Here is a 13,283-nt window from a genome sequence, read left to right as displayed (position 1 = left end):
TTCATGCCTTCATCTATAAAGTTGTTTTTCATCTATTTTATTTTTAGATTTTATTTTATTTTTTAAATATATATATATATATATATATCGATGAGGGTTGTAGTAATGCAGAGTCTACGCAAATAAATATATATATATATATATATATTAAATAAAAGATATAGAAACTTGGAGTGTGAAATGTGATGTTTATTTTAACTTTTGGATGGTTGTAGGATTTGGATTGTGTCCTGAACACTGATGACTGTTGAGAGGTCTCTAACAAAAATGCGTGCGTTTCATCACTTGGCATGCTTTTCTCTCACATTTGGTCATCTGGCCAAGATGCGCTTCTTTATATATATATATATATATATATATATATTCAGCAACATAGACAAGCCAACTCACATATATACAAAATCCTCAATCATATTTATGGTTTTTTTTTTTCAGGAGATTAATCCCATTATTATTTGTCTATTACAATAATCATAATCTTTGTTTTTTTAATCAGGAGGACAAAATAATGAATAAATAAATCTTAATACTTCTTTATTCTAGTTATTTAGAAAATACATTGTATCCATACATAAATTGTAGCTGTAATTAGAAATAACTATTATTTATGAAAATTAAAATTACATCAAAAGTCAGCTCTCAAATGGGACTGATTCATAATTTTTCATTCTTTAACCTCACCTCCGGTAGTTATTAAAGGTTAATCTATATCGCAACAAGTTCATAAAATACCACAAATTAAAATTGAAAGGTATATGATAATTTTTATTTAATTTTCATATGATATGATGAGAAACTTTCAAAGGACAATACCTAACACAATAAATTTCAACATAACATATCAATAATAAGAATGGAAGGCTGCCTTCTAAAATCACAATAGAATTATAAATGCAGTTATACATAATCTTGATGTCATCCTGACTAAATTTCAATTAATTAAAAAAAAAAAGAACATTTGCAATTCAATATCCAAAAGAACAAAAATTCACAACTCCAATGCAAATGGCAATGCAAACTAAAATTTTCAATCAAATTCCTATGCTGCATTTTTTGCTAAGCAAGTAAAATCCAATTCTCCCCCGCTCTACATATGTACATATTCGCCATGTTTACAAATTAGAATTCTACAAATTAAAATTGCATCATTCCTAAGCAATTGGCTTCCAACGTCAATCGCCAAACAAGTAAAAAAGCAACCATATGCACAGATATAGATGTCATGTTTTTTTTAATTTCTCTTCAAGCAAGTGCTGCAGGTCTCCAATTAGAGCGTGGTGCTTTATTCTTTTGTAAAATATCTGATAAAGCCTTTTGTCTCTGATCAGCACATCTGATATACTCTTCTGTAGGAGGAAGACTTGTACCTTCTGTATCTTTTGGCACTTGGCTTCTTATTAACTGTTAAGAACATGTTTTTAAGTTGTCAGGAAAATAAAAACTTATTACCTACACAATGAGCTGTGATCATGATCTAAATTTGATATAAAGAGCACTGTACCTTTGCTGCCCAATGTCTTTCTGCTTGTTGGCATACATCTCTGATATCCCTTCCTGACATACTGAACATGCTGTACAGTCAGAATTATACCTCCCACACACACACAAAGGACCCAAAAAAAAAAAAAGGAAAAAGAGGAATCTCACAAGAAGTTGCTTAGAGACCAATATTTTAATCAAATGATATAATATGCTGCTTGAGGCATTGCATGGAAATTCTTCTAGCAAAGTAAAAACATCAAAAGGACCAAAGACTTCCATGGTAGATGGCACGTTTGCCATGACACTGCTGGTTAAGAAACGACTCAATGCATGAAGACAAGCACGCTAACCTCTTTTAAATCTTAATTTCACAGCAAAAACTCAACACAAGCGCACACACAAAAATTTCTGATATAACACTGGGAACAAATGACTCAATGCATGAAGACAAGCATGCTAACCTCTTTTAAATCTTAATTTCACAGTAAAAACTCAACACACACACACACACAAATTTCTAATATGACACTGGGAATAGACACAATGATAGATGAGCTGGTATAAAACTAGACATGAACTTGATCAGTTCCAGCTTCCATGTTCAAAGGTCTATCAAGAAAAATGTATTTCTCTTCACCTGGTAAGCTAGTATTGTAGAACTGAATGACGATAAACACTAGAAAAATGCATTACCAAAATAGCTCAAGCAAGAACTGAATTACAATAAACACAGAAAATGCATTGGGTGGCAGTCAGCTTCCACAATTTAACTTACTTTTCTGTGGCCAAAGCAATCTTCGCTAAATCAGATCTTGCTAGGTGTTTTGCATACTGAGCCAATATTTTTTCACGAGTTTGTTGATCAGGAAGGTCAAATGTGATCATTGAATCAAAGCGGCTGAAAGAAATACAAATCATTCAGAGAATTATATATGACTGCTGAGAAAAAGATAAAAAGTACAAAGAAAGGACATTTAGGCTCCAATGTCCCAATTGAGCACAAAATAATATTTCCATTAATTAGGACGAAACTACCTTATCAGAGCAGGATCCAGGTCATTCTTCCTATTTGTTGCAGCTATTACCACCACATTTTTGTCCTGCTCGAACCCGTCAATCTTACAAAAAAGAAAAGCAAAAAGGTCACTTTTCGTCAGAAACTGTTTTAACTAAATGAAATACAAATAATCTCAGCAACTCCATCACTGCCAATAAACTAGTAATTAACAAATAATAAGAAATGCTTTACACGCAGCTCAGCGAGTTGCAAAATAAATGCACCAAGATTCATCAATTGCTAGCTGGAAGTCAGTAACAAAGAACCTGCCAGACATTTGTTAAGAGGTTGGTGGTGGTCATTTGAAGATACTTCAGATAGAACATAAATAAGAAAAGAACATAAGTATCACAGACAATCAATTACATAAGCAATAGAATCCCCACACCTATATGGATAAGCCCAATTTGTACATGATCAAGCAATGAGAAGTATGCTCACTTTGTTGCCAGGGGCCCAGCAACAGGCCCCTGAGGACCCATGCGGCATAGTGCCAAAACTCTCTCAAGTTTCCTCATTATTCACTATCCCCAAATTGTTTCACATAATTAATGTGCACGATATTGGATATGACATAACTATTATAGTTTGCACTTTGCAGGCATCATTATCTTAAGAAGCCAGTTAAAATCTTATATGATGCTGCTTGATTCCTACAATTTTGACTTGAAATAAAGATAACTAACTTAGTTCACTCACATAATCAAGAAATTCCCATTTTAAAAAACTTTTCTTTCCTGCAGTGCTTGTAATTTATGGAATCTGTGTGCTTATAAATTATGGAAGTTAGGTCAGCATTATCTTCGCATTAACCAATAGGTGCATTAAGGCATTGTTTCTTTTTACATTGTATCAAAATAACGGCTACTAAACTGTTGCAAACAAAAGACTTATGGACTTGGCATTAAGGCCACAAAAAGACAAGTTTTGGACCGAAACATTGAAGAACACAAATAAATATATCTAGAAAGTATAAATTTGATAAAAGTAATGGATCACAATATAATAGTGATGAAAGAGCCCATCCAAATGCTGATACTTTTTTGGAAAATAGATTAGATTTAAATCAGGGTCTAAAAGCATGGAAAATGGATAAGATTTGACCTGGCGTAGAATCACAGACAATAATCTCCTTGTGGCCTCGTGCATCTCATCATCTCGAGCAACAGCGAAGGAATCAACCTGTCATATTTATTAAACAAATAGTGAACATGGGGAAAATTAAAAAAAAAATAAATTTCTCAAAGGATCAAACAATAATCTAATAATTATTACATAGTAAATAATCAAACAGTTATAAAACTGTTAGAATAAATCTATTTAGAGATTTTTGCATAAAAACCCCTCCATTATTGGTATATAGCCAAAAGACCTCAGCTATTTATCTATTTAGTAAAAGACTAACTTCCTTCAAATATTTTTTTTTGCCAAAAAAACACTTTACCATTAACTGAGGTTAAAAACGGGATCATTTGTAAATCTATTTAACCCACTTAATGGTTATAAGAGAGGGAAGTGTGGATGGAGCACGGGCAGATGATGAAGAAGAAAAACAAGATTGAAAATGAAAAACTGAGACAATAGTAAAAGTTGAAAGCTTGCGATTAGATGGAGAAGAAAGAAAAGGCTTTGATAACAATAATATCGGTGGTGTTATGATATAAATGGATGAGAAAAAGAGGAAGAAAGATAAAAAGAAAAACCAATATTAATGAATATTTCATATTAATTTTATAAAAAAAAATGAAAAAAATTCAACAGTATTTCTACGGAGGGTTTCTGCAAATAAGTAGTGTTCCACTAAATAGCCATAACACTAAGGGAATTGAGAGTGCTAGTTGAAGGGGAAAACAATACCTTCACTTGACAGCCATCTGTGCTTAGCCAACCCTAGCACCATCTCACATTAAAATTGTTCCAATAAACTCAAACTTTATAATACTCTACGACATTTCACACTGATTGCAATTTTAACTGGGATTGATCAGATATCAATGTATGTCCAAGCGTCTCGAATTAAGTATCAAAACACTAACAACCTGTTAATACTTAATGCAGAGGGGCAATGCCAAGTACCTCATCCAAAAAGACTATTGCTCCAGTTGCCATTTCATTAGCTAGTGAGAAAACAGTTCCCAATAATCTCTCACTTTCACCATAGTACTTAGACATTATGACCTCAAGCGGCACATATAACAGTGGAACACCCTGAAAGAGCACAAGATCTGCTCAGAAACCAAATAAACAGAACAAAATATTTCAAGATAAATAACGAATATATGTGCATGTATCTAAAGCAAGCATTGAAGTCATAAATTGGCAACATGTGGTTATAGCTGCAAATCTGAACCAATGTCATCCACTGAGTTTGAAAAATCTACTAAGATTAAACAAACTTAAGCATCATTAATGCATCGAACTCAAATGGTTCAGAAACTCATAATATGAATATAACACCATAACATCCACATTGTCACCTTCAAAGACTCCTCATTTTCAATATTCAAGAAAATATCATGTGTTTTTGGTAATTTTTCTCAGAATTCATTGAACTAAGATGTGAAGAACAATTTTTCGCTCTCCGAATGTAACAAGTAATTTACATGTAGAAATGGAATATATCGAGCACTTTACCTAATTGAATAGGAAAATATTTTTTTTTTATTTTATAAAGACATGATTGGGCTTTGGTTCATATGAGTACTTGATTACAAACTCTGTACTTACAATATCATATAAGGCTACACATGTGAAGCAAAATCAGCATCAACCACAAGAAGGAAACTACAACCAGGCAATAAAAAGCATTACCAATTAACATACAAGCAGCTTATACCAAAATGTACAAATAGAGCTTCCTATATACACAAAAGACATACCGCTTCTTTAGAAATGACTCGTGCAGAAGATGTCTTCCCAGTCCCTGTGACCCAAATTCAAAGATCATAAAGATCGTGAGAGATATCTCTGTGGGTGACAGAATAGAATGTATAAAGAGGGTATATAATTTTAAAATTATTCTGTCTATCATTTTCCCATGCCCAGAGAACTAACCTGGTGGGCCTTCAAAAAGAACAGCTCGAGGCCTATTTGACTCAAATTTACTCCGAGTTCCCTGAGCTATATTATCATATACCTCAGGACACTGTAATGCCAGCAATATCGTGTCCTCAATTTCCCTGTAAAGGAAAAATACATTATTAGGAAGTTGGTAGTTCTTGAGAACAGCAAATAACCAAATATTTGTTATTGAAAACACAGAAGCACATATTACCAAAAAAAACAAAAACCATGGGAAGCACCATAGCAAACTAAATTTTATGCCATCAAGACGATACCAGATAACTCAACATAAGTTTAGTTCAAAGCTTCTGTAAAAATAAAGATTCCTGGGAAGCAACATTAGTTATATAATCTTTTTGGACTTTACTAATCCTCAAATGTCAAATTAAACAAAAACAAAAATTAAAATATATATAATTATATATATATATATATGCATCTTCCTCTAACAACCAATGTCCTAGCTCCATCCAGTATTCTCCCCTGTAAATAAATACTGCCTATTTTGGCTGGCAAATATCAAACTTCAGTATGTTTGTCCACCATTGCTTTTACAATGATTTTCCCATCAATTTCTTCCATTAATTTGGTTTGACACTACTCCTTTTAATGTTGTTTTTTTAATTCACAACACATACCAAAAAATAAAGTTATACATCTATGATCCAAGTTCATGATTAAAGCAAAATAAAAGTAGTTTATATTCTTTTAATTATTATCATATAGCAATTTTATATATTTTTCAACTTACAATAATTTAGGATAATGTCACCTGGGTCTAGACATCAACTTCCAGGACATCAATCACACAAGGGAAAAAGGGTAATTTCCGTGGGTCAGAGGGTTCACCATGCAAGTGAGTTCTTCATTGAAAGAATAAAATCAAATAAAGGTGAAAGACAATTTTTAAAGTACAAGAATGTCTTTTACTTTCCAACTAGGAGAAATAAGATAGCAAAGTAATTGGAGACTGGATGGTTTAAGTGCAACAACTGAACAGCTGCTGAAAATTGGGGAGGTAGACCAAGCAGCTCATGAGAACCAACTTTCAGATTAGGCTTGCTCCATGATAATAGAACCATTATTGTCAACCTTTTTAGAGGCTAAAATGTAGTTAAAGGGTCAAAGAATCAAAAAATTTCAACAACACACCTAGGGATCATTTCCTTAAAATTTTAACAAGAAATCGACCAAATATAATATCAATATGGAAATGTGCATGTTTCAACACACTGACGAAGTTAGGCTAGATATTATAAGGATCTTGCCGCGCATGTCAGTATGTCACCAACTTATATCATTTGCCACATCCCAAAGCTATGTATGTGTATTTGCATGATCAATTTTGCTTTAATCCTTGTGAGGGAGAGAGAAAAAAAAAATACTAGAATCAACTTCAAGCAAAATAATAGCATGATCTCAAGTGAAAAATCAGGGAGTCACTATATCATTAACAATCACCACATCTTGACACCTTACAACTATAGCTTGAAACAAAGTTAAACAATTTACTAATTGAGGTTAAAAAAGAATTTGAGAAACATGTTATATTAATGTGATCATCTGAAATAATATATCAGAAATGGGAAATCATACGCACGTACTGCTTCTGTTGATCGTATCCAGCAATATTATCCCAAGATATCACTCCATTTTTAGGGTATTCATGAGGTTCATCATATCCATAGACCCTAACACCCATGTCTTCTAAAGCAGACACAGATTTCTCTAAAGCTGAACGCTGAGAAGCATCAAAGCTGGTGCCCCTTCTACTTGAACTCCTTCTTTGATTTTTCCGTGGTGATTTTTCTGTACCTTCACTTGCACCAGCCAGTTTTAGTGCATTTGAAAAGGCATCAAGTTCTTCAAAATTAAAACTTCCATCCTTTATAAATTCAATCTCCTGGAGAAACGTTGATTCATGAGAATATTCTGAAAATCTCAAGGCAACTTTACAAATATAACTTCCCTACTAAGAAATAGGTAAAGTAATGTTATATTCATAAAAGTGATGAACTAACACAATATTCAGGGCCAACTAATGACTCGAATATGAAGATAAAGAAGTTGTCCTGCTTTTCCATTGCTTCAGATACAGTTCCTTGCACATCATTCTTCTCCACTGGTGGACGTAGGGTCAGCTGCCAAGATGCTGCACTGAAAAAAACAAAGAAGCTCTATTTAAGCTATTTAACTAAATGGTTGCTTAAAATCAAGGAACACTTCATTAGGCACTCAAGTTTACTTAGAGGTTTAAGAATTAACAAAAGATTACAGGGGCTCCTAGAAAATGCAAAAAATAGACATGAGTGAAATTAAGGCTACATCTAATGAATTAAACAAAAAGATATATGAATGATTGGCTTTGCATATCATTAACAATAGTATTCATTATTCATTAAGATAATAACAACCTAATGATCTGAGTTCTCCTTGTTTTCGGACTTCTCATTTCATAATCTATACTTCATGATCTCTAAAAAAATATATGCATACCCATAACAATGCATCATATTCAAATACGAAAATCAGGCAAGATATAATCTTTTTCATAACCTTCGCACAAAAATTATAGCATGATATATATAATGGAACATATTTTCAGATTACAGTATGAATAATATAATTCAATGCCTTAAAACCTACAACATGAAGCATCAAACTACAACTCAAGCTCGAGTGTTATAATTGCAATGCATTTTTTTCTAGTTTATCTTCCACCGAACATTCTTACTTAAACAGTCTGCATCTTTTATTCATTTTGTATTATTATATCATGCGTAATTATCTTGATGACATTAGTTGATTCCCTTCTTTGGTAAACAACTTGCACGTACATTTTATTTGGAAAAAAATGATCCACAATTAGGCATACAAAATTATAACTCTAGCAAATCATGTCCGTGTAATGTGTATATCTTTAAACAACTAACACCAATAATAAATCACTTCAGCAATTACTCTACTTTAAAAGCAAATACATTACTCAAGTCCTGCAGTAAATAACATTAAACAAAATTTTTCTGGGACTTAAAATGTGAAGAGTAACTAGGAAAACTATGACGAACATTTATTGATCAGATAAAAATGTGAAACAAATTAAGGAATTTAGTTATCACAACAAAATCATGTCAAACAAGTGAGAACTGAGGATAGGAAAATTAAGTGAAAAATATACTGATTTAAACCTGTTCCAAGCACGCATTAACATTTCTGAACCACCGCCAACTCCTTCCACCTTCAATCCAAGACGTGAAACAAGATTTGCAATGAGGAGTGATACTTCACAAGTTGGAGGAACTTTGAATTTGACAGTGACCTACAAATATTTTAAAAGGGCTCATAACATTTTAGAGCTAGAAATAGAGCATTCGGAAGAACAAGATGATGGCATGCTGCAATGCCTTCTCAAATACAAAATGAAAATTAGTTCATGTGAAAGTTTCATCAACAAGCAAAAGAATTTATTTATTGAGCAGAAGGAATAAAATCAAATTCAAGACATGAAAAAATTGGTATTTGGTTCCACTAGCCAAATGTTACAAATGTTCCTCGAAAATACAAGACTTTATGAGGGGAGAAGGAAAATTTTCCACTTCAATCCTTACTCTATTGCCTAATGTGGCCATTGTACCTGCTTGAACTTCATTTATCTGAAAAAAGTCTGCATCCTAAAAGGAAACCTTTACCATGCTTATGTCAAACAGGTTAATCTGGTCAAAACAAAGGTATGAAAAATGTCGACACTTCAAATCAGCACGTGTCTGATACACAGGACAGTAATCGAAGCAACAACTTCAATGCATGTCACATGTCAGCACTTTGAATTGCAGCACAAATTATACAAAAGAATAGCCACCTCAACATGAACTTTTGACTGGCATTTCAAATATCGCTCATAATAAGTTCACTTGGCAAATAAATCTAACAACCCCATATAGCCAATTTTTATTTAATATAGGGTTAATTATAAATTCTAGTTTAAAAAAAAAATTCCAATTGGTCTAAAAATTAAAATTTTATGATATGTCCAAAAAAACCCAAATTCCAAGAGTATATCCTTCAAGTGTGGGAAAAACTCATTCAAGCCCATTACGAAAGCCAGGTTTTCACTAAACACTCTAAACTGTTTTTTAAAGACTAAGAGCTCATTTGCATTTTGCATTCTGATAACCATGAGATTATTGCCCCATAAAGATATGAAACCCAATTCAGGTTTTTTTGCTTATAGTTTAATATCAACTCCACAATTTACTCATACATACTAGAAGTTTCTAGGTCACAACAATCGTTCAGAATGCAACTCAGGTCCCTTAGAAATATCCTAAAAATATGTACTAAGTGATAAGATAAATTTTTAGCATGACCTTAAAGATTATATTTCCAAAATGTAATAGCCCATAAACTAAACGCAACACCAACCTAGTGATACATGCGCACAATTTGATAGAGATAAGTTTCCTACTATTCGTCTTTGGGTGTCAGTGAGATTATCAAATGAGATTATTATACAAGTCCCATGATTCATAGTGATGACAGGAATCCAACTACAAGATATAGGTGGCAATGCCGCAATGCAACAGATCAAGTACCTCAAGTAATAAATATAATATCATTAATCAAACCACAAACCTATTTAAGACACAATTAAACAGAACACAAGCATTTCAACTGCTTGATGAAGTCCCATCAACATGCAAATCAACGGTTAACAAGAAACGATAGTAACTGATAAAACGTAAATGCTTGCACAGAAAGCATCACAGATACATTCAAACAAATAAATAGCCGAAAAAAGGGGGAAAAAAAAAAGACCAAAGTTAGAACCTTTTGGCCCTTAACAGCAACCACAAAAGGTGGATATGAGCCAGGCTGCATGCCCTTACTCCTAAGAAACTCTTCCAATCGCTGCCTTTCCCGCAAAACTACATCTTCGGATGCAGCACTGGCTTGGCGGTCTTCCTGCGGGAAGAATGAACAACAAAAGTTCAGTTCAAATCAAATTTGAAGATGAAGAAGAGAAAGCAACAGTCCCATACCTCGCCAGCATCAGCCAAAGAAATTCCAACTGATCCAATTCCAAGGGCACCAGCAACCAAGACGGCCGGAAACAAAGAGTTGGAACCAATCGGCTCGGATCGCCAGGGACGCTGATCAAACAGGTGCCCTGCATTGAAAAACAATGAGAATGAGAAGAAATTGGCGCATTTAGGCATGGAATAGTTGGGAAGAAGATCACCAGAACGAGAAGCAGCCGCATACGAAGGGGAAACCAAGAAGGTAAAGGTCGAGCTGGGGATTCTTGTGGTGATCTTGAGCGCGCTGCCACGTTTGGCTATCAGATTGAGCATCCTCGTGGCCATCTTCAAGAATCCCTCCTCTGCCGATCGATCGATGGCTTCTCTTTGGTGACCCTTCGCGCAAGAATCTCGTTTGCCGTTTGAATTAATAGCTGCAAGTTTGCACCGCCTCACGCGCGCACACGCACACGCGCACGCGCACACGCACACGCACAATATATCTCTAACGATATTTTGTAAAATGGGTTTTTTTAAAAAAAAAAAAAATATCAACAAATTTTAATTATGTAGATATGCATAAATATATACTAGTGTCATGTGCATATAATATACGTCAATTACAGATGTTCATAGAATGTCTGCAAGTTGAAATTAATGGAGATGATCAGGAGACATGAAGAGGAAGGGTTGATTGAGTGCATGTTTGGTTTGTATAAAATTTCCTATAAGTGTTTTTTTTTTTTTGGAAGAACTTCTCAACCGAGAAGCTGAATTTATTAGAAGCAAAAAACAGAAGCTAAAAAACACTAGAAAAAAAGGAAGAGTAACAACAGCTGAAGAAAAGAAAAATTACAAGAAGGAAAAACCAAGAGAAAGGATCGATCGCATGATCCAGCGAGGGAGATCACGTCCCGAGAGGAAGAGATTCAGGTGCTGATGACGAAATCCCAGAGAAGCGAGATCGGAAGCCGGTTTGAACCAGAGAAGAGGTATACAGTCAATGATTGGATGTAGGCTGGAGTCCAAAAGGAGCATGAGATTGCTGATTTGAGGTCGGGTATCTCCAAGAGAGAGTAGAGTCGTATGCGATGAAGGAGATCCAAAGCACCATGATGGGAACAGAAAATTCTTTTGACATTGAAGCAGTGCGCCAGGGCAGTCGATAGAGCAATCTCAATGGCGAAAATCTCATCGCAAGAAGTGTCCAACGAAGGCTGCGACACGCATCCTGCGAGAGAGATACAAGAATAAGCATCGGAGATAAAAAAGCCGACAGACCTAACCTGAAGATCGTGGTTGACGATAACGTGAGTGAAGAGGAAAGGGCCGTCCGTGCAAGAGAAGTTAAACTGAATGAAGTTTCTACCGATGGAGACGCGGGATCCGTAAGCAAAATCTCTGGTATGAGCAATGGTCTTGTACACAGGAATAATGAGATTCGGTCTCTCATGCTTAAAAACATAATTACACCTGCAAATCCAGATAAACCAAGCGCCAGCAGCGATGAGAGCAAGAATGATCGGAGAGGTATGATAAGTTAAGATCCAATCGCCCGCTTGGAAATCGTCCCGAAAGCTGAAGGTCTGATTAGATTTGATCATGATTTGATTCCAAACGAATTGAGCACTAGAACAGTCATTAAAAAGGTGATTGATGGTTTCACGGTGAAGACCGCAGAATATGCAGGGGCGATCCAGACCAATATTTAGTTGGTTAAGAAAGGCAAAAGTAGACAAACGACCTTTGATGCATAACCAGATGAAATGCTTAACACGCGGGGCAACAGGGATTTTCCATAAGTGCTTCCAACCAACCCAAGGATCAGAAAATGAAGATTGGTTATTTAAATGGTGGTAAACAGCTGAAGAGATTTTACAGGAACTGGGTTTAGGCAGCCAAATCCAATGATTATCAAGGTCAGGAACAACCGAAACAGATTCGCTATTAAACGTGTTGGTCATCTCACCAAAGATCAGGGAGAGAGAGTTAAGATCCCACAGATTATCCGAAACCAAATCCGACATAGCAACGTTAGGGAGATCAACATCCATATTAATGTATGTAGGCTTAAATGCAACCGGAGTGTCAAAGATCCAAGGGTCCCAAAGAAACGAAGTGCGCTCAGGGTTAACAGCATTGATTTTGCAAAAAGGCTTAATATATTTAGCCGAATGACATAACCCACGAAAAAACCACGAGCATTTAGCAGGGATGGAGCCTTGCCAAAAATTAACTTTCCCATATTTAACGTTGAGAATGTCAACCCAGATAGAATGGTTGTTGTTCAAATATTTAAAAATATGTTTAGCCATTAACGAATGTTTTGCAAGAGATAGATCCCTAACTCCCAAACCCCCCTCAGATTTACCTGTCAACACAGATTTCCAGCATACGTTATGGATGCCCTTTCCATTGCCATTTCTACACCAGAAGAAATTTCTAACCACTTTAGAAATATCTGCGACAATAGAAGTAGGAATGGGATAGACAGACATTATGTAAACTGGAAAAGACAAGAGAGTGGAATTAATGAGAATTTGTTTGGCAGCAAAGGAGAGATGAAACCTAGACCATTTAGAGATGGTGCGTTTGATTTTATCGATCATAGGCTTAAAAACATTAACATTAAGACGTTTAGGGGAGATAAGGATGCCCAAGTA

General features: G+C 34.8%; 2 protein-coding genes across 2 annotated transcripts; both read right to left on the bottom strand.

Moving 5' to 3' along the window:
• Positions 1-1,006: 1,006 nt before the first annotated feature.
• On the bottom strand, positions 1,007-11,028 carry LOC120267595 (katanin p60 ATPase-containing subunit A1). The gene is made up of 14 exons (XM_039275272.1): positions 10,842-11,028; positions 10,642-10,769; positions 10,430-10,564; positions 8,791-8,921; positions 7,624-7,759; positions 7,207-7,505; positions 5,594-5,718; positions 5,419-5,462; positions 4,616-4,747; positions 3,644-3,721; positions 2,518-2,600; positions 2,258-2,380; positions 1,502-1,562; positions 1,007-1,401 (listed from the first exon to the last, which is right to left on the bottom strand). The coding sequence occupies exons 1-14, from the start codon at positions 10,963-10,965 to the stop codon at positions 1,243-1,245; spliced, it is 1,758 nt and encodes a 585-aa protein (XP_039131206.1). The 5' UTR covers positions 10,966-11,028; the 3' UTR covers positions 1,007-1,242.
• A 521-nt stretch (positions 11,029-11,549) lies between these two features.
• LOC120267188 lies at positions 11,550-12,935 on the bottom strand. Its single transcript, XM_039274885.1, has one exon. It carries the CDS (start codon positions 12,933-12,935, stop codon positions 11,550-11,552), a length of 1,386 nt encoding a protein of 461 aa, XP_039130819.1.
• Between the last annotated feature and the right edge of the window lie 348 nt (positions 12,936-13,283).

Source organism: Dioscorea cayenensis, chromosome 8 (assembly GCF_009730915.1).
Source record: "Dioscorea cayenensis subsp. rotundata cultivar TDr96_F1 chromosome 8, TDr96_F1_v2_PseudoChromosome.rev07_lg8_w22 25.fasta, whole genome shotgun sequence".
NCBI lineage: Eukaryota > Viridiplantae > Streptophyta > Magnoliopsida > Dioscoreales > Dioscoreaceae > Dioscorea > Dioscorea cayenensis.
Note: the sequence above shows the minus strand (reverse complement) of the source record. Positions and strands in the feature narration are given on the sequence as shown.